The 21,419-nt window shown below is 39.7% G+C and overlaps 1 protein-coding gene across 6 annotated transcripts in view; it reads right to left on the reverse strand.

Moving 5' to 3' along the window:
• The window catches only part of RERE (arginine-glutamic acid dipeptide repeats), a 422,829-nt gene that overhangs the window by 228,773 nt on the left and 172,637 nt on the right, over positions 1-21,419 (reverse strand). For 5 of the 6 annotated variants that reach the window (XM_042994378.1, XM_042994377.1, XM_042994380.1 and 2 more), the window contains one exon: positions 2,332-2,402. In XM_042994378.1, the coding sequence (XP_042850312.1) occupies positions 2,332-2,402 (71 nt within the window). Of the gene's footprint in view, positions 1-12; positions 171-2,331; positions 2,403-21,419 lie in introns of those variants that run through there. The other variant, XM_042994381.1, reaches the window with a different exon arrangement.

The following is a 21,419-nucleotide window of genomic DNA, read 5'->3' on the forward strand; positions in this document are numbered from 1 at the left end:
TTAATCAACAACATTTCAAAGCTGCTGGGTTTCTGTCTTCGTCGCTCCTCTTGCCACGCACGGTATTTGCTGTGGGCAAAACCAACTCCAATTTCTTCTTTTTAAAATCTTGAAGAGAAACAAAGCATATTTCCTTCTGTTCATCTTTTCCCCTTAAAAGCCTGGGTAAGCTGAAGGAAAAAAAAATCTATGATTATTCTCATCTATTAAATTATCTTTTCATAAGCAGAAATGCGAACCAAGGAAGGAAGAAAGTGGACATCCAGACAATAACTGCATTCTTTCTAGGAGTCAGTATTTCACCATCTCTGTTATTCTTACACAACAACTACACGTATGTGCTGAATATAGAACTGAGACAAAAACACGCGTTGTAGCAGTGTGCACCTCACACACCGTGCCCACTCCCCACACTGTTTTTGCAGACGGCCTTAATGTGTTGTACCAGACCAATACTGACAACAGAAGCTTCAGCTTTTATTGCTGTTAATCCTCTGAGCAATTACTGTAACTCAGCAGGAACCTCTGCCCCAAACAGCAACTATCACACTGTAATCAGCATTTCATAAGAGACGCTGTTCAAACATGAAGGCACCTGCTAATGTGCTAAAATTATACAAAAAGGGCTCTGAATCTAATAGGTTTAAAAAAAAAAACAACAAACAAACAAAAAAAACGTTTGTAACTTTATTTCACGACTATATCTTTTCCATGGTGCACTGGTACTACATTTGGTGGTAAAAAAAAAAAAAAATCATAAAAAATTAAATTAAATTAAATTAAATTAAATTGAAATTAAAAAATCACCCACAAAGACAATAAGCAGAAACAGAACAGGAGCAGTAGCCACAAGCAAAAGAAAGCTCATCAGGAAACAAGACCGCTGCCCCGATTTTCAGATATCAGTGCAGCATCTGCAAAAGAAATCTTTGGGAGGAAATATGTAAGAAATAGCAAAGACCTCTAAAAATGTTAAAACTTCATACTGATGTAAAATTTGAATAGAAAGTGATTTACAAAACTAAACTGCAAGGCCTCCTTGTAACACAAGCAGGGAAATTAAAAGCAGCCTACCAAGAATAAATAAGTCACAGAAGCAAATGGCACATTTGACTTTTTTAAAACAGTAATAAGCATGTGTTACTTATGCAACAAAACTTTAATAAGGAAAATTAAATGGCATGCAATTTTTTAACTAGCTAAATTGGAATACACTAATTGGGTAGTTGGGGTCATTAAAAATGATAAAAAGAAACAAAGGAGACGCAGAGTTCAAGATCTCTTCAGACTACATTACCTTTCTTTAGACTGAAGTATCACGTACCACATACAGAGTGTCAGAACACAAATGCTGTCAAGCTACAAAGGTTTTGGAAATGAGAGCATTCACAGATACGGATACATACCTGTACACAACTAAAGAATTAGGATTTCCCTGTATCTAAGCAGGCAGACAGGGTTCACAACCTTCAAGTACAAGGACACCTTTGTGATGTTTCAAAAGATCCCCCAAATGGCAGTACTCTGATGGTATTTCACATACCATGTTTGAGGAAAACACATAATAAGCTGATTCTTAACTGTGTATTGTCTTTAAATAAAGTGAATTTTTTCACTTTAAAATCACACCAGCATATGAATATATTTGAGAAGTAGTTGCACAAACACATGGGAGGCATAGTTTAAACTGAAAATGTTTACTTGCAGACCTCTGGTAAATCTCTGCTGAGATCCAGGGATCCAAAGCCCCAAGGCTGGGAACCACCAGTCTACAACCCAGAGATTTGCCTACCTACCGGGCAATACCAGCACCTCTAAAACTGGGCAGGTTGGCAGTGGGAAGTACTGTAGCTCTATACATCCCCAAACCAGACTTCCTTCCCCCAACCTCCAACACCAGGCGACCCCAAGATACACTCAAAATATCTAAGTAAAAGACAGTCATCGCCAAAAACTACTCTCTGGCCCGTTTGTATTCTTTTTTTCCAACTCACCACTAATTCCCACATTTACTTCAGGTTCTTCACAATGGCTGAGAAGAAACACACAGCTTCAGAAACTCAAGAAATTCTCTGAAATTATGGCCAAAACAGCTACCAAAGAAATGAAAACTTTGGAAATGCTGTTCACAGGACAAGCTTTATAACAGTAAGTGTTACAAAAGCAAACGGATAAAACCACTAACTGCCTTACATGTGTGCTCCAGCAGCCAGGCAGTTAGCACTCAGAGGTGAACCGGTTATCAAGTCAGTAACCAGGAAGAAGCAATCCATGGAACTGGAAAGAGAAGGAAGGTACAGAGCAGAAGCAACAGACATTAAAAATGCTTACCAGTTTGAAGTCTTGAATGCTACAGATGAAATACGGCGTGTTTGGCCTCCGACTCTCGATATACACACAGTCTTTAAAAGAAAAAGAAAATTTAAAACAATGGCATTTACCTTTAAGGGAACAAAGACAGGGCCCATAAAGCCACCGCATAAATAAACAAATGACAAAGCACATCTCTTTTATAGGAAAAAAAATTTTCAAAGATGAATTGTAAATTACAAATAAATGTAAGCTGGAGGAAAACAGCCCTTGACTTGAGGCCCTTATTGACCACTTTTCTGATCATTTAAAGAACGTGATAAAGCCTCAATTATTGCTTCCGGGGCACCTGAAGAAGAGGGAGAAGGAAATCTCGTGGGATCAACCATATTTTGACAGAAACACTTCAACCAGGGGAATTACTTGCTCACAGCTACACAAGACAAAATTGTGAATGTCTTACTCGGATGCTCCCGTGTCTTCAGAAAGAGGAATGGCTTTGCCAGGGGCTGCTTTATTTTTAGTAAATAATTTGTGAGGAAATAAATGAAACATGTGAAGAAGACTAGCCTCAACATGCCATTACAATGACCTTTTCGCCTAAACCAAGAAAACAGAAAGAAGAAATGTAACCTGTTGTGGGCAACTTACTACTATTAAATTGTAACCTAAACACATTTTGGTTTCTAATTATAAAGAAAAAGAAGGCCGCAAATCAGATGGGATGTAGTAAACCAAACCACACTTTTCTCAAGGGAATAAGAGTGTGCTTTCTTAAATTATATTTGACACGGCAATGGTTGGGCAATTATTTCTGATGCTCTCGATAGCTGGCCTCTAAAGGGCTGGTTTAAAGTCTTTAAAATGGCAGGTTAAGATACATTTTTTTTTAAGGAAGCAATGATTTTAAGGGAAGCAGTAGCTATAAAGGGACTTGAACTAATTCTCCACATGACAACCCAAGATCATCATGAAGCTTAGAATAGGAATCTCTACGTATTATTTCCTAAGAAGTAAAGGCATCTGCAGTCCATCAAATTTTCTAGGGATAATGACCATGATACCCACATTCAAAATGCCACTTGTTTCATCCTTCCTCATGGTCCTTCCCAATGAGTGTATCTTAAAATAACTGAGATGCTTGAGAATACAAGCAGATTCCTCTACTGCCTTATTTCACACATGTGGAGTCAAGAATAAGAAAAGGAGTAGAAATCTGGAGTCATCCATCCAGTGGACAGTCCAGTACCACCACAAGCACTAGCTGACCCAGTGAGAGGTGGATCATGAAGAAAGCCCTCACCAATGACACTTCCTTCCAAAAAAAAAAAAAGAAACTTCCTGAAAGACATCAGGATTTTTGTAGCCCAGTCAATCCAGAAAATGAAATCTGAATGCCAATCATCTAGGCATCCAGAACGTCCCAAACTGATTTCTTTATTCGCATGTAGACTCAACAACAAAGATTCAATCCCTCAGTTCATGTACAACAGTAGCTCAGGAATAATCTGTTGACTGAACTTTCTCTGTTATTCCAGGGTCCAGGATGCTAGATAAGTCTGCTCAATATTCAGGCAACGTCCATTTAACATGCCAATCATCTTAAGAAACAAGAGAACTCTTCCCACTTCGGCAGATGTTTGTCTCACTACCCCTAATTTGGTATTCAAGTAAAAACGTTTCCTAGATTAAAAAAACTGCACTTGAACAATTTTGGAACAACCCAAGGATCTTAATGTCTGTGTCCAATTCCTGTTGTACCAAGTACCAGTATTTCAAGTCTCTAGATACCTATTATGTATCTGTCTCACTCAACCTGAACACAAATTAGTCTACAGGCCCTCTCTTCCTTTCACCCACCTCCTACGGAAAAGCCTTTCTTCTGTATCTCTTAACACTGTCACACCTAACTATATTCACTGACTTCAGAACTAATGGGTTACTTCCTAGCTAGTGACTTCCACTTTCTTAAAGTTCATTGGACAAAAACACATGCTGCATACGATGCTTTGGTCCTACACTACACCTCAACCTCCACTGGGCTATAGTATCCAAAACTCCATTACTCTGTCCATGCCAAATTCTCTTCACTCCTTCATGTCACCAGCACCTACTTTAAAATGAGTTAGTTCCCCGGGCAGTCAATTCTCATGAGGCTCCTCTGTGAAGAAATGGCAACACCTCCCTTCTTAAAAAAAGCTTTTTGTATACTTTTCATAATCAACAGAATCACTGTAACTATAAACCCTCTAACTCTGAGACTTAAAGTAGCTATTAACTTGTATACAAAAAAAGCTTTCCAGAAAAGGAAAGAGAATCTATAATCTTTCATTTCTCACTGCAAAGTTACATTCAGGAAAATGATTATCTGTAAATATACCTGGATGTAACTCTCTTAGAGAAGGGAGGAAAGGAATAAACTGGGATGTCGAGGATGGCCCCTGATAACCCTGCCCTTAACAAGCTTTTGGCAGTCTTGGAGGCCAACTCACACCCCTTGGCCCAAGGAATGCTGCCATTAGGAACAAGGCCGAGTGAGAAAGATCCTTAAACCTGACACATGGAATTACTACATCTACTTATGCATACCTTATTAATAGATAAAAAGTCACCTCTTTCTGTTTAAAAGCTACCATGTCAACCCAAATTCATCTAAATCCATATAGGAGATTCCAATGCACAGGACTAATCATCTGTAAAACAGGTCACTGTATCCAGTGATCTCTATCAGTATTTGGAAACTTATACATGAAAAAGATAAGCTCACTTCATAATTAAATAACAAAATTTTTAAAGTCTTTTATTTGAGTAATCGTAAAACACAGAATCACTAAGATCAAGGGTAATATAAACTTTTTTACCACGTCTAACTTGCCACAGAAAATGGAAAAAAAATACATTGTTTTAATCTGACTTTTTAAATTCATTATAAAAGTAAAAGCATGAGAAATTATCGTAGAGTCAAATTTTTCTTTATCACCCTCTCATAAAAATTAGGATGGTCCAACTAAAAGAGAACGCATCCTAAGGAACAATTTGGAATTCAAGTCTCACAGGGAAAAAAAAAACTACTTAGTGTTACCTTAATGATTTTCAAAACAAGGTTAAATGAGGCCAAATACTCATAATAAAAAAATATTTCTCTCTTGTCTCATTAATTAAGCAACTATTTAAGAAAATAACTTTATATAGATGTTTTTAGTGAGCACAAAAATAAAGTGGTTTATTTGGCAAGGGAAAGATGAGAACATAAGTAAAGAGCAATGTTAAAATCTCAGTTGGAATATATGCCCAGTAATCTTTTAAAGCCAAAATGATTTGCCAAGAGTCTTCATGCAGTTTATAAGTGCATAGATTGTCTGAAGTGATAAAATTGGTTTCTGTCAGTTGGGTCAATGAGCCTCAACCTGAAAATCTCCCATGGCCAACACATGTACTACAGACACCTTTTTTCTTAGAGGGAAGGAAAGAAAGTAAAGAGAAAAGGAGAAAAGAAAAATGAAGAAAGAAAGAAACTGTTCTCTTTTTTTTATCACAAAGCTAGCAGTTCCGAAAAACCTGAGCAAAGCTGATGCAATCCATTAAGTGCATAATGCACATTTTCAAAATTATCCATACGAAAATGCGTGTTTACCAGATTGAGCAAACGGCTGCTGCAGGGCAAATATATATTTTTTTAATCTTAAAATCAGCAAGCCTGAAATAGGCCAGAAAAATGAGTGAGGCCATTACCATCGGTATCAATTATTCCAAACAATACACGCTAACTAATTTTTTTTTTCTCTACCAGGGGTGTCTGAAATAAAACCACGGGTCTAGGTTGAGGCTTGCTCTCTTAACACCAAGCCTCTGCCAGGGAATGGATCACACAACTGAGTGACCTCAATCCTGCATCCATGATCTATGCAATGATACTGAACAGGGGCGTTTCTGGCTATTTCTCACAACCTCAACAAAGCGCTGTGTCCAAGAATCTATTGTGCCATCTGCAAACGACAGAGCATTTGCTAAGCTGGGGAAGGAAGTCAGCCAAAACATGAAGGCAGATTCTCAAGGCAAAGAAAGCCCTCTCTGCTTTCAACAACCCTCAGCAAATCAGCAGGTTTATGTAAATAGAGCAAGAGCATGGTCCTCTCAAGGGTAAAAACCACAGCCTGAAGCATCAGGCAGTTTGTCATCCCGAAACACAAAGAACCTGTCAGCGTCCTTCCTGACAGCCTCCTCCCAGAGCACAGTGGACACTCTCCTTCACCAACTGATTGAGCAAGCCGCGCTGTGAGCCCAGCATTAAAGCTGGGGTCACAATGCACAGGCAGTGCTTGGCCACGGTGCTCTGTCCTTTAAGGAATTTCCCTCCTGTTAATGTGTTTCTGCTTCTTAATCTTTGAAATACCTTCTCATTCCTTCGCAAGGAACTCCAATATAATTTCTAATAGAAAATCTTCTACCTGTTTAAAAAGGGGGGGGGGGGCATGCATAAACAGACTATCTCACAAATAAATTTCCCAGAGACCCGGCTGGGTGACACAGTGGTGGACAAGGAGGTACACTCTCAGGACCGCTCTGTTCTTCCGTGTTCCATTTCTCTCACACAGGATTCCTCTACCCAGACACTGAACCATTCAGTGAGGTAACAGCCGACTGGTCTATTGTGACAGAATCAAAAGTCTACAAGTATCTCACTAGTTAATACGGGTGTTCCCAAATGCCCAACATACAAAAGGGTAATGCAGCTCTACGCGCATGCGAGAAACAACACTGAAATCCCAATCCACAGAGCGTGGCCTCCGACGGAGGAGCCCCTCTCACCGCTTCCGCAGCCTCCCCGTCCGTACGACGGTCAAATCCATCACCATTCCCCACTCTGTATCTAACAATACACAATACAATTCCAGAATAAATACTCAAAAATTACACAGGGAACAAATGACCCGAACAAAAACAGAAAAGAAGTTCTATGAGATCCTCATAAGAATGTTGTTCTGTTCAGGGCACCTGGGTGGCTCAGTCGGTTAAGCATCCGACTTCGGCTCAGGTCATGGTCTCGCGTCTCGTGTGTTTGGGCCCCACGTTGGGTTCTGTGCTGGCAGCTCGGACCTGGAGGCTGCTTCGGATTCTGTGTCTCCCTCTCCCTGTGCCCCTCCCCCGCTCACACACTTGGTCTCTGTCTCTCAAAAATAAAGATTTTAAAAAATTATTAAAAAAAGAATGTTGTTCTGCTCCATCAGTATGAACATAAAGGATGCTATTTTCTAATAAGTATTTCTTTAAGAAATAACTGCAGGAATGTCTTTTTAGTTTTCTACCAGATTCTTCAGTGTGCAAGGGACACATCGTCTGGAACAGTGGAGAACTAAAAACAGAAAAGGAAACAAAAACTGGGAAAACAGAACCTCAGTAAGTGAAATCCTCTCAAGTGTTTACCTTTATCCTATGTTCAGACCCTGAAAACAGTCACCAAAATTGACCTGCAACATCGTAAAGATTCTAAACTCAGTGGAAAAAAGATCTCAAGTAACACATCCTTGGTCCCTTCCTTTTTAAACTTCATGAAAATTAAATTCCATGTATTCCAATGTCTACAGGTTCCCAACTAGCACTACAAAGCTAACACCGGCCTTTATCCAAAATCAGAAGACCATACACTTCTAGCAAATATCCATCTGTCATTATCCTCACTGCTAATAGGAAATTAGATGATGAGAAAAAACAGCTGGGAGGTGGGGGGAGCGGGTCATAACTAAAAGAGACTCTGGTCCAATTTCCCACTTTTCATCTCCTCCTCTAGACGTCAGAAAATCGTCTAGAACATCCAAAGCTTAAAGACTGATCCAAAACAATCATCTTTCTAACTTGAAGAAGTGATGCTGAGGTTTTGGAATAACTGCTGCAGCCAGACCCCGCCCACCACGCCTCCCCCCCCCCCCCCCCCCCCGCTCCCCAATCCATCATACGCTACATGGGCTTGAAAACTCTGTAAAACAAGAGAACGCAAGATCATGCCGCCCACAGCAGCCATCTTACCAGTTACACCGAAGCTCTGAGGACTGGCCCTAGGGTAACACTCTTACTCCAGCAAAGAGCGTCTGAAGCACTCTTATCACCATTTCCTTCTGCAAACGTTCCTTAAAAAGCCCTCCTTGTGATCCACACTGAATCCCAATTGTGAAAAAGACCTAGGCAGCTTAACATCCAAACTCCGGTTAAGTGATGTGGATCTCTCTTACAGTTTCTAACGACTGTGTTTGTGCAGAGCTTTTGTGCCGTAAGAGAACACACAGAATCTAGCGGGGAGAGGAGGGTCTATCTTTAAAAATCAGCAGTGGCACCTGCCCCATGGAAGCAAAGTGTGTTAGTGAGGGAGCCAGAGACATGGAGGAGGCGGATTTCAAGCCCACTCTCCCTCCTGCTGCCACACTGTACCTACCTTTTCAGTGCCTGAGAAGGTGGGTGACAGCCCCACCCTCAAATCAGTGGATCCTATCAAACAACTGAATTCTGCTATAAATTTGCTATTTAGGAGAGGATGACTGATTGCTAATGAAAATAACAACAGGTCCCCATGGCAAAGATTACAAACTGGAACATGGCTGAAATATGTACATTTAGGAAACCAACGCAGATAGAGTTCAAACACTTGTAGGAACACTCTGCCCAGTAATCACAGGAAGAAACAAGCAGTGGTGGGCCGGAGTGAAGGCTCCTCTCGCCCCACATGGCTGACAACAAACAAATCGCTAGTCTGATCTGGTGTCATGTCCTGCAGAGCAGATTTCAAGCAACACTGCTGGCTCCTACTCAGAAAACAATGCGCTGGGAGCCTGTGCTTCACAATAAATGGCTCAACCAATTTGCAGTGCTCACTGGAAATACACAGGAGAATTCACAATGCCTGGACTATAATTCTTATTTGGCAAATGATTTTGTTATAAACTGGTATCATAGTGAATCCATTTTCTTTACGGTTTTTCTGCTAGTGTTTAATGGACCGTCAGTATAATTTAGATTTCATCTATTTAAACTCATTCAAGCCTGGCTCCTGATTGTACAGTAAATGGAACATATTTCTATTCAAGGAAATTAATGACAGTTAATTGTAGTCTGCAGCTCTCAATTTTGTAAAAGCAACGGTTTCACAGTTCAAGCATCAAGCTACAGAATTTCCCACACCAATTATTTGTGTGTGTGCATTATAGGCTCCACATCTTATAAGCCTTCCTTGTAAGACTAATGCATATGTTCATAAAATATTTCTTCCCATTCAACTATTTATTACCAACTTCTCAGAAAGAGGACTTAAATAGAACTAATGGCTGGGAAAATAAAAGTTTAGTTCTCAGTCTGACAGAGAGATGCTCTATTATGGGTTTTTTTTTAGCTAGCAACACTGAAGATTAAAATTTCCTACCTTTTTTTTTTTTTTACTATTAAACAATTTTCTTATATATTTCAAATAAATCATAATGTAGACATTAATTGAAATTTATTAAAAGTGGGCTAAACTTACCATATGGATTTAGATCTACAAACAAGGTACACGACACATATTAATAAATATTCTACTGAATTGCTTCTGAGACTGATACTCTGTTTCACAGAAATTTACCTGCGTTTCATTTACCAGGCCACACAACAATCCCATGAGTGATTCTCTTCTTGAGTGATCAGTCTGTCACCTAAACATCCACACAGCTGTGTGAGAAATACTTAACAGAGAAAAAGGCATGCAAAAAAGCACCTTAAAAGAAACTTACCAAATCAAGAGCCAAACTAATAAGGCAAGCATCCAGAATTTGCTATCCCAAAATTATAACCACCAGAGTCATTCGCTGACTGACAAATCGCAATTCACACAAAAGTATGAGAAGGAAAAGAAAACCACAAGCTACTCTTTTCATTCTTTTTCAGTGGACATTTACATCTACTTAACTGGTTCCTGAATCGCCTATAATCACATTATGCCCTGTTCCATGAACTCCCTCATGCTGTTGCCCCATTAGAGATGCTCTGCTTCTACCTGGTCCTATTGTAATTCTGCCCCAACTCCAAGACCCAAATCAAGGTCTTCATGGTCCTTCGTGTTTTCCGCAGTATCACCAACTTATAGTCTGTCCTATTCAGTTAGTATTTGCCCACTCACCGCCTGCCAGTTACTAACGCACAACCCTACTTGAATAATTTCTCCCTATAAAATGAAAGATCAAGAACTAGAATCCTGTCTACTTTTGTATCTTGCCCCGCCTCACCTCCACAAAACGCCTTGCACAAAGTTATAGATACAGAAGATTGTATTATGTTATCGACTGATCGATATGTCACTAATACTATTGCCGACATCTAACATACCTCATTAGATTCCACTAGCTTATTCCAAAACTACTCCAGGCCTCAAATTTATTCTCAGCTTTAATTTATATAAACTTCTAAGAGCAAATGAAACCTACTCCCTGACTCTCTCCTTCTATCCGTGCCTCTTCCCTCTCCCCTTAAATCATTATTGTTTTAATTTGGGTTTTTGTTGTTGTTACTATTGTTTTTGGCCAGGTGTTTATTTTAAAATTAAAGTCAAAGACCAAAGAAATTTCAAAAATAATTTAAAGCCTCTACTCACTTTCACATGACTGAAAAAATATGGAGAACTCAGATTTTCATTAAAGATCTTCAGCCCACTGTGAATTATGTCATTTTATAAGTACTCAACAGGTATTTGCAGAAAAAAATTCCACCTACACAACGATTTCCAATTACCTACCTCCTTGGCATTCTACGTGTGGCAATTTTGCTTTATAACATATATATATCGTTCTCAGCCTAGAATGGGGGGAAGGTGGGATCTTGTCTGGTAATCTGCTACATCATTCTCAGGCCAGAATGGTGGGAGTGGGGAGAGGGGGATCCTGTCTGGTAACCTGCTCTGCTAATCGCCATCTACCTGTCACTTTTAGAATCAAAATTAGCAAAGATCTATGCAAGGTAGCAGTATTTAAAGGATCTCAATGCGCCTTGATTCCCAAGAATGACGAGAGATTCAGTTTACCTTCTGGTGTAAGAAGCTCTGGCCGCTTTCTACATGAAACTGCGCCCAACACGCTTCAAAACCCGCGTGCAACCACTTTGGGCCAATATAACACTTAATGAGACTTTTCCTCTCTGTAATCTGTACCTCGTAAAAATCATGTTTTGAACATCTGCTGAGAGGAAATGAATCAGAACTTTGGGGGGAAATGAGACTTCTCTATTTGAAGTAGTAAAGGCAAATCCTGTCAATATTACACTAAAGCTAAAAAATGAAGACACATACATGCTACAAGAAACCTAATCATAAACTTATAAAATGTTCACACACAGACTTACTGGGCACCAGCTACATACCAGCGAAGTGCGAGAGATACTGAGATGAATAAAAATACTGTCCTTCCCTTGACAAGCTCACCATCTAATATCAGAGCTGGACGTGGAAATAAAAACATAACTATATGTAGGCAATAATTTTAATCGCACTTGTGTTTTAGTGTCTGTGTGGAGACTGCTAGGGGAGCACAGCATTCCTGCTTACAAACAGACGCCTCGCACGGCCTGTGGCCCGCCTCCATTAGAGCTGGTTTTATAAAATGACTGAACTCTGGTCATGGGATGTAAACAGAACTGCTGTATTTCAACTTCTGGAAACGGATTACTGAAAAGAGGAGGTCCTGCTCTCCTTTTCCTTCCTGTCAGCCTGAAGGCAAATGTACTGGCTGGAGGTGGAGCATGAAATGGATCACAAATGACACTGGGAATGGAGGCCACACACAATAAAATGACAAAACCTTTGACTGTAGCTTAAGAGCCAGGCCAAGAACTTACTATTCGCGGTTCGGCCTTTCTGGCCAATGTATACAAATATCTTCATTTTAAAACAGGGCAAAATACTTAAATGACATTCATGAACAAAGGGACATCCAAAACAATGATTTGGGAAAAGCATTCAATTTTTTTTTTAATAGGAAAAGCTAGGAAGGAGCAGACAACCCTAACAAGTGCATACAAACATAGAATGCAGTGCTCAATTCAGGATGACTAAAATAGCTTGATTAGATAGCATACACTATTACTTTCCAGGAGGATTAAGAATTAATCCCCAGAGGCAGTTACAATAAAGCAGAACAAAGTCTACAACTGCCTCCCTGAAGAGACGTCACAGCCAAGTCAAGTTTCTAAGCTGTGACTCTAACCCAGGGTTTCACAAGTAGGAATACGGGATGGCAGCTTCTCATGCAAGTTGAATGGCATCGTGTGTAGGGGGCAGGTTGACAGTGTCCACTGGCACCACTCGGGCTTTCCCTTTCTTCTCCACTTCCTTGTGGGTCTCATTTTAGGACTTCAGAGACAACTCGTGGCTGTTCCTCCAACAAAAACACAGGCACCACTGATAACCAAATTTTCTGGAACGTTCTGTCATTTGTAAAAGTTAATGCTGACCAGAATTCATATTCCACTAAGGTCTCAGAATACAATCCATATTTTACTCCAGAGTAGAAAGAAGACATTCTCTCTAATGTCTGTCACAGCTTTAGCTCCTCTTTCCAGGCCATTAAGTGCAGATAAAAAACAGAGCGCACAAATGTGTCTGATCCAATCTCTGAAGTGAAGATTTACTATCCAAAGATGATGTAAAGTCTTCTGCTCTAACTAGAGAACGCTTTTCCTACTTCAAAACCACAAATTCAGTCCACTTGCAGAGGCCAAAGTCCCATTGTACATGAGGGCTAATTTTAAAAAGTTGTAATAGCAGTACATTAACAATCTCCGGACATCCAGACATACCCTTTAACTCAGCAGTTCTATTCCTAGGGAGAGTGAGCAGAAATGAATATATAAATTTTCACCACTACTGTTTATAATGGAAAATATTTGGAGAGAACCTAAAATCCAACAATATACAACTAGTTGTTATAGCTGTTAGGATATCGATCCACTAATGTGGGTCCACCTAATGTTTTTCATGCCACAGATGCCTTCAGCAATCTATATACAACTTATCAAAAACAATTTTTTTTGTTTTACATTCACACACACACAAAAAACATGCATTGAAATACTTATCATGGCATGAGAAAAAAATATTTGTGATACATGTACCTCTTTATTGACTCATTAAATAATAAAATTAACTAAAGGTTATTCCCTTAATAACATTCATAATTTTGAAGTAGTGACATCATTTTCAGGTATTTTTCTCTACGTTATGTGATAGAGGAATATCTGTGATTTATATTGGTGTCACAGTTACTGCCAACATTACTATGGCTTATTGCCTATCTTCATAATTGAAGCATAACTGAATGCTAAATGTCATCTGAAACGTAATGAATTACTGAAAATAAAGATACAGTTTTTACCCACCCAAGTTCACAGTCTCCTGAATTATATTCACATTCCCCTGAGGTGACCATGGACCCTTCCAGGTTGAGAACTCCAGTATTAATGGTATAATATGCAGTAGCAATGATTCAAATTTATAATTACTGGCATGACAATAAATTCAGGACATGTTGATTTCAAAAGCATTATTACAAAACAGTGAACAGCCTAATCCCACACGTTGTTTACTATGGAAAGTGGACACACAACAAAATAACAATAGGTTCGTGGTTTTGAGATTTTTAATTTTTGCTTATCTGAACATTTCCATTTCCATACTGTTTGCTCATGAAAAAGAAAGAAAAAAAAGAACAAATGCAGGAGGGAAATTTTGCGGGGGGGAGGGAAAAAAAAGAAAGACCTATAGCCAAGTTTTATAAGTGCATTCACAGGGCAAAGGCAAAAAGGTACAGGTGAATCCAGAGGAGAGAACACAAAATGGGACCCCCTCTAATCAGCACAGAAGGTGAGTTACAGAAACAATACTGAAATGGGAGTGGGAAATCCATACATGGCTCTACCAGATGCCACAGCACTGAATAGCCTAGCAGCTGGGAGAGGATAGAAGTAAAAGATAACAAAACTGCGGGTCTCTACCAACAGGTAGCCTCCACCAATTGGGATCTGAGTGCCAAAAGCACTCCAAGTCCATGATGCCAAATATCTACTTTTTGGATAGGTGCAAACTTTAAAAGCAGTCTAGTTGATAAGCCTGAAAGACAGGCCAGGGGTGTTCTCCCTCCAAAGGTCTTCTAGCCAGCACACAGAGCAAACTGCAACCCAGGTATCCATCATTCAGCCTGAAATGTGGGGTATAAAACCCCTTGTAAGGAAGAAGCACGATCTCTCCCAAGTCTGAATGCTGCTGCTGGCGTTAATTCTCAAACACAAACCCCAGAACTTTAGTTATATTTTTGCACTATGGATTCGTGGTAATTAAAACACTACTTTTTAGCTTTTACTGTTCCTGACAATATAAAAACACAACATACCAGGTGAGATGTTTGACATTTCCCTTCCCTCTACTAAAGAGAAAAAAAGATTGTAATTATCGGAAGTATGGTTAACAGCCCTCAATCAATTTGGTAACGGTGTGCACAGTGCCTGTGTTTTACAATACCAGCACAGGAGGATGACAGACCAAGCAGGAAAACTACCACCTGATAATAACAACAGCCTGCCTCAGAGCCTACAGTTACCCACAGCTTTACTAACGGAGCACAAATTAAAATGTTAATGTAAAAGCTGAGAATAATGAAAAGTAACGTACTAAAATAAGATTAAAAATAAGTATTATAAACTCACTCCATTCCCCCTTCTTTAAAGGGAACTTAAAGCTATATAACCAACTCCCCCCCCCCCCAACGTTTCGTTTTACTGTATCAATCTCTATTGATCAGGTTAAGGTAAGCCACTAACACACCATCTGTCAAGCATCAACATCTGCCCAGCACACAAAGAAAGCCAGAACAATGCCTACAGCCTTTAGAGGGAATATAAAACAACTCTATCTTTGTATTTTACAGTTCGGTTTATACATTTCACTAAGCATCAAAACTGGACAACACTGAAGAGGTGTTCCTTCTAAAGGCAACTGAATCAGGAAATTTAGAAATATAAGTGAGAAAATGAATTCAGGGGTCAAATGAGTGAACAAATGTAGACTTTCTTTCATATATAGCATATAGTATGCTGCCTGATTAGTTTGAGCACATATTTAATGGTGAAATAATGAAAAAGATGCAAAGGTACTGGATGCTTAAGGTATTCATAATGATAAAGAGTCATTATGTATGAATATAATAGACTTGGTAATGTGACTTTAGTTTATCCATTTCCAGGCACTTTATTTATTTTTAACAGAGAGAGAGAGAGAGAGAGAGAGAGAGAAGGAGAGAGACAGAGTGCATGAGCACGCACAAGCAGGAGAGGTACAGAGGGAGAGAGAGAGAATCTTAATCAGGCTCCATCCTCCATGCAGAGCCCAACACTGGGCTCGATCCCATGACCCTGGGATCATGATCTAAGCTGAAATCTAGTGTTGGACACTCAACCAACTGAGCTACTCAGGGGCCCCATTTCCAGGTATTTTAAGCGTTAACCTAAAAGAACCAGGTAACTTATTTAACTGCTCCCGTCTATTTCAGCGTATTAAAAATGTATTACCAAATTTATACCAACACAAACATATAAAGGAGTAGAAAAGCGTATTTTTACTTTTGGTAGTTTTCGCGGTATTCAGATATCTTCAAAGGAAAACTCATGTACACAAGTATCTATTCTATAGTACTTAAATGCTTTACAAAAGGAAGACATTCTTGTACACATCCATTTTAAAGTAAGTCAACAAACATAAAACCCTGCTCCATCTTTAAATTCACAGACAATGTTTTTAATCTTGGAAAGTCTGGTTTTCTCAGCTGGTGAAGCCGTCAGAATAAATGGAAGGCAGCATCTGGAAAGATGACAAACACGTGGGTCAACGTCAACTACAAGCCAATCCCTGTCACGGGCAGAGCCAAATTCCAGCATTTCAATTTCAATGATGTCTCCAACTCAAATATCACCATGCCACTTCAGATCAAAATTGTTTCCTTTTAAAAAGAGCTTTTTACAAAACTGATAGAGTGTAACAGATTAAACAACTCTTTCAGCAATTTCCTCAGCTACTACAAAGCAAGGCATCGATGTATAATTATAATAAAGGGAACATTTAACAATTAATTGAGCCAGCAAAAGCTAAACCCCCAGAGCTTAGGAGTTCAAACGCTTGCTCACTAAGCAAAAGGGCCGAGGATTTTAACATAACTGCAGGAAATCTCAGTCCAATTAGACTCTAAGTAAATATAAATCTTGTTCCACTGTGATTTGGGACTCTGTTCGTCACAGTCCATCAGGCTGATTTCGGTATCCAGCTTGGAGATTCAAACAATAGAACCCCGCCCCTCTGGGGTCTCTCCCCATGCTGTGGTGTTAATCCAGTTTCTCCAGGTTCTGTGCAGGACAGAGAAGTCTCTGGAAGGCTGCTTGCTGGCTTGCTTTTACAACCAACCAACAAATAAGACTCCCAAAACACATCACACAACTGTGAGGTGATACCGTCTCTGGAGATATTGATGATTTGGGCCAGTTTATAATGGTGACATATGAACTAATTTACTTTCTTTCCTCATTCAGTTTCTATGTAGGGGAGATGTATATACACTCAAAAAGAACACAGAAATAAACACAGGGCTTCAAAGTGGCATGACCTGGGATGGCAACTACTTCACAGGGATATCTTCTCCACTGGCAAACTTCTTGAGAAGAATTTATGCTGAATTAACCGGGGGGCTGGTGGGGGGTGGGGTGGGGGGGATCCCAACAACTACCTTATTCATAAAGCATCTTTCTATGCCTCACAGAGTCTGATGAGAAGCAGGAAAAATTACAACTTAATGTCAACAAGTTTCAACAATACAAGCAAATAAAAAGTATTTTTTTAATTTAACTAGATAAAGCAAATTAAAATTTTAAAGGTAGCACAAAATACTAGGTGGTGAAAGAAGTTTAAGGATTATTAGAACAGGCAGAGTTAGAGGTCATGGCAGGAAACCCACACAGCAGAGACTGTCACTATGGCCTATAGGTCAAATCTGACCCCACTGCCTGTTTTTGTAAGACCCACAAGCAAAGAATGGTTTTTACATATTTTAATTGAGGAAGGGAATATTTCTCAACATGTGAAAATAACACAACTCTAAACGTCAGTGTCCACAAATAAGGTTTTATTGGAACACAGCAATGCCCATTCATTTGTATCTTGTCTATCTATTGCTGCTCTTATGACACAAGGGCAGAATCGAGTTGTTACAACACAGACTCCATGGCCTACAGCAAAGCTGAAAACATTATCTGGCCCTTTACAGAAAAAGTTTGCTGACCACTACTCTAGAAATGCTAACTAAGTAAGTAAAGCAGCTCAAATGACAATGGAAATTTTATGCCATAGAAGACTACACTATAAAAGGGCTTTGATTTGAAAATGACACATTTGATCTGCAGTTGTTATGTTTATAAATTGCTCAAGAATTTTTCTAGAGGTAATATCAAGTATACTAGCCTGAAACATACACAATAAAGCTTTTAACTAACGCCTTAACAAGGATAGTAGAGTGCCTCTAACATCACGTCTCCAAATTCCTTGTCATGTCCCTCATCATCTGGGCTAAAAACTCAGCTCATCTGTGAATCCAGATCAGGGATGGAAAATGTTCCCATATCTGCACTCAAGAAAAACATAGTCAGGGGCGCCTGGGTGGCTCAGTTGGTTAAGTGGCCGACTTCGGCTCAGGTCATGATCTCGCGGTCCGTGAGTTCGAGCCCCGCGTCGGGCTCTGTGCTGACAGCTCGGAGCCTGCAGCCTGTTCCGGATTCTGTGTCTCCCTCTTTCTCTGACCCTCCCCTGTTCATGCTCTGTCTCAAAAACAAATAAACGTTAAAAAAAAAAAAAAAAGAAAAGAAAAACATAGTCAATTGATCAGAGCACTCCTTCCAAATGTACTACATTCACCCTCAATCACCTGGAAAAGGAGATAAAATCCATTTGCCATCTAATTTAGATGATCTATTTTTCTCATCTAGTTTGGTTTTCTTTACCATTCATTCTTCCTTTATTGTAGTTTTTGTACCTTCTTGTGTGAAAACCATGTTCGCAACTTGGCAGACAGGGCGACAGTGAACAACAGGTAAGCTTGCTCTCTGGTATCTGTGAACGGGTATTAATAAGCCAAGCTGCGTACCATCAATTAAGAAAAAAAAAAATACTGGGCTTCTTAGTCCTTTTATCGAAATATCGAGTATGAAGGGGTTTTTGATAAACCCTGCATCTTGCCTTTTTTTTTTTTTTTTTAAACTTCATATGACGTTTTGAATTGGCGAGATAGATGCAGGGTCTACTGTGACACCCTCCTGCCCCCACCCCCACCCCCCCGCCACACACACACAAAAGCCAGCTTTCCATATTCAACATGATGTACTCCAGAAAGGGTCTCAAGAGGCAATAAATAAACTGGATAACCAATACCACCAAAACAAAAGCTCTCTATCAACTATGGCAAACTCAAATCATAGCTAGACACAAGTCCAATTCAGACACGTAATTACTCACAACCAGGAGTGCACCACGACTGACCCACCAGAGTGAGGTCCTGAAGCCAGAGCCTATGTCCAACAGGAGCCACATTAACATCAACAGAGAGGTTTGAGAGCAATGTCCACTATCAAAATAACTTTAGCCAGCAATTCCGTGGGTTTCCAGTTTCTTTATTGAGATATCTTTTAGGTAATGAGAAGTTGTGTCTGAGCCTACTCCTGTGTCACTGAACAACTTCATAAGATGTCACTAGTCAGACAAGACCGTGTGAACGAGTGAGCATGCCACCAGACATTTTAAAGACTCATAAGGATTACATAGGGCTGAGAAAGTGAAGAACACAAAATCCTATTATTAGGGCCAAAGATCTTCATCTTTGGAGAGGAAGCACATACACCCTGGGATCCCCATCATGTTCAACTGTCCATAGAGGCAAACCTGAAATGAATGTTTTAAAGCGAGGAGGGGGGCAGACAGTCAACCACAACAGGGTTGCAGACTTCTGTGGCCAAAGAATAGGTGAGGCGAGGTGAGAAGCCGCCTCCTTTCAGAGTTTTGGAGATGGAGGGCTAAGTGACTATAAAGATCTTCCTTTAGCAGGTGTACGTATCCGAAAAGGTTGAACAGTTGAAAAACCTGTCGTTAAAAATTAAGTCACCCGAATTAACTGGGGTAGTAATGACCTCCTTAAACTGATATCCTTTATCCCTTTCTCAAAGATTTAGAATTGAGAAAGATTTAAGAAAATCAACAGTATATTGGGCACCTGGGTGGCTCAGTCAGTGAAACACACCTGCCTTGGCTCAGGTCATGATCTCACGGTTTGTTGAGTTCAAATCCCGCCTTGGATGAGCTCAAGCCCCACTTTGGGTGAGCATGAGCCCTGCTTCAGGTGAACACGAGCCCCGCTATGGGTATTTAAAACAAACAAACAGGAACCTGCTTCAGGTGAGCCCTACTTCTCTCTCTCTCTCTCTCTCTCTCTCTCTGTCTCTCTCTCTGCCCCTCACTCACTTGTGCCCTCTCTCTCAGAAAAAAACAAAAAAATACTATATTAACATTTTCTGGGTTAATAAAGAAGATCAGGAAATATTTGATATTTTTATTCTTTTTATAGTTAAAGGAATTTGGCTTACAACAACAGACCCATAATTCCAATTTTAAAAAGTAAAACCTAGGACTTTATTTTAGGCCTGGTCTTTTCTAAAGAAGCCCTCCATATCTATGTATACTCACTTGATCCCCATCACAGGCTTGAGGTGGGTACTCTGATCCCCATTTCGCCTATGAAGAAATAAAAGCACAGAAGTTGTCCCTCGCCACCTCTGCCCACCCTCAGTGGTAGATTGTGCTGGAATGTCTCTCTATGTGAATTCAAACATGCAGTCGGGATTGAAACCTAAGTAAGTTTATGCCCAGCACTGAAATAGCTAAGGTACCTTTTTAGGTTCACTTCATTAATAGGTCTAATTTACTTCATTTATAAGAAGTTAAGTATTTGAGAAGATCTGTGTTAATAGCTCCCTTAACAATAGAAATCAAATATTTAATTATTTCCAAGTCTAAATACTAAAGATACTAACTACTTTATAAATAAGACCAATCATAATTCAAAAGCCCTTAAAAGTGATTGTTAAAACTTGTTTAATTTACAAGGGTTAAGATAAGTAAACTGGACTTTTTTAAAGTAGAGCAGGAAAAAAAAAAAAAGTGAAGCAGTATCCTTTAATTTATAACAAACTGAATACCAATTTTTCAAACCAAAGTATACCTTTTATATATGTCTTTGTATGTGTGTATATATATACACATCATCTTTTCTGCACATAAATATCAGCCTTAAAGACCCTTCCCAAGAAGGTCCCAAGATCAACTGCTCTGTATGTATTTACTGCCCAACCTGGAAAGAGGGCACATTCAAGACATGCTATTCAAGAAAGGCCACCCAAGGAACACAGGGCGAACACTCAAGCCTGTAGTCACCACCCCTGCCTGTGCTAGTAAATATTTGGGGAATGGATGATGAAGCACCTAGAATGTGGGATGCAGGTCACTGAGAGAAGACTGCCAGAAACCTACATTCCTGAATTTGATGATTAACTGCTCATAAAGATGACTTCAAAGAATTACCAATTGGGGCACCTGGGTGCCTCAGTCGGTTGAGCATCTGACTTTGGCTCGGGTCATGATCTCGTGGTTCGTGAGTTCGATCCCCTCGTCAGGCTCTGTGCTGACAGCTCAGAGCCTGGAGCTGCTTCGGATTCTGTGTCTCCCCCTCTCTCTCTGCCCCTCCCCTGATCGTGCTCTCTGTCTCTCTCTCAAAAATAAACATTAAAAAAAAAAAAATTACCAATTAACACACTCTTGCCATTATCAAGGGTGATTTTTAAGGCTACATACGAAACATTCTTGTTTCTTTTTGAGTACACAGTTTTAGAACACATTCTGATTCATTGTTTCTCATGTACGTAATAACTTCTACTGTAACACTGTGTATTATGATGCTGGGAAGACCTAGAGTTCCGCAGAAAATGCTCCTAAAAATAAAAGGGCTTATATAAAACACCGGGAA

The sequence above is a fragment of the Panthera tigris genome, chromosome C1, assembly GCF_018350195.1.
Source record: "Panthera tigris isolate Pti1 chromosome C1, P.tigris_Pti1_mat1.1, whole genome shotgun sequence".
Lineage (NCBI taxonomy): Eukaryota > Metazoa > Chordata > Mammalia > Carnivora > Felidae > Panthera > Panthera tigris.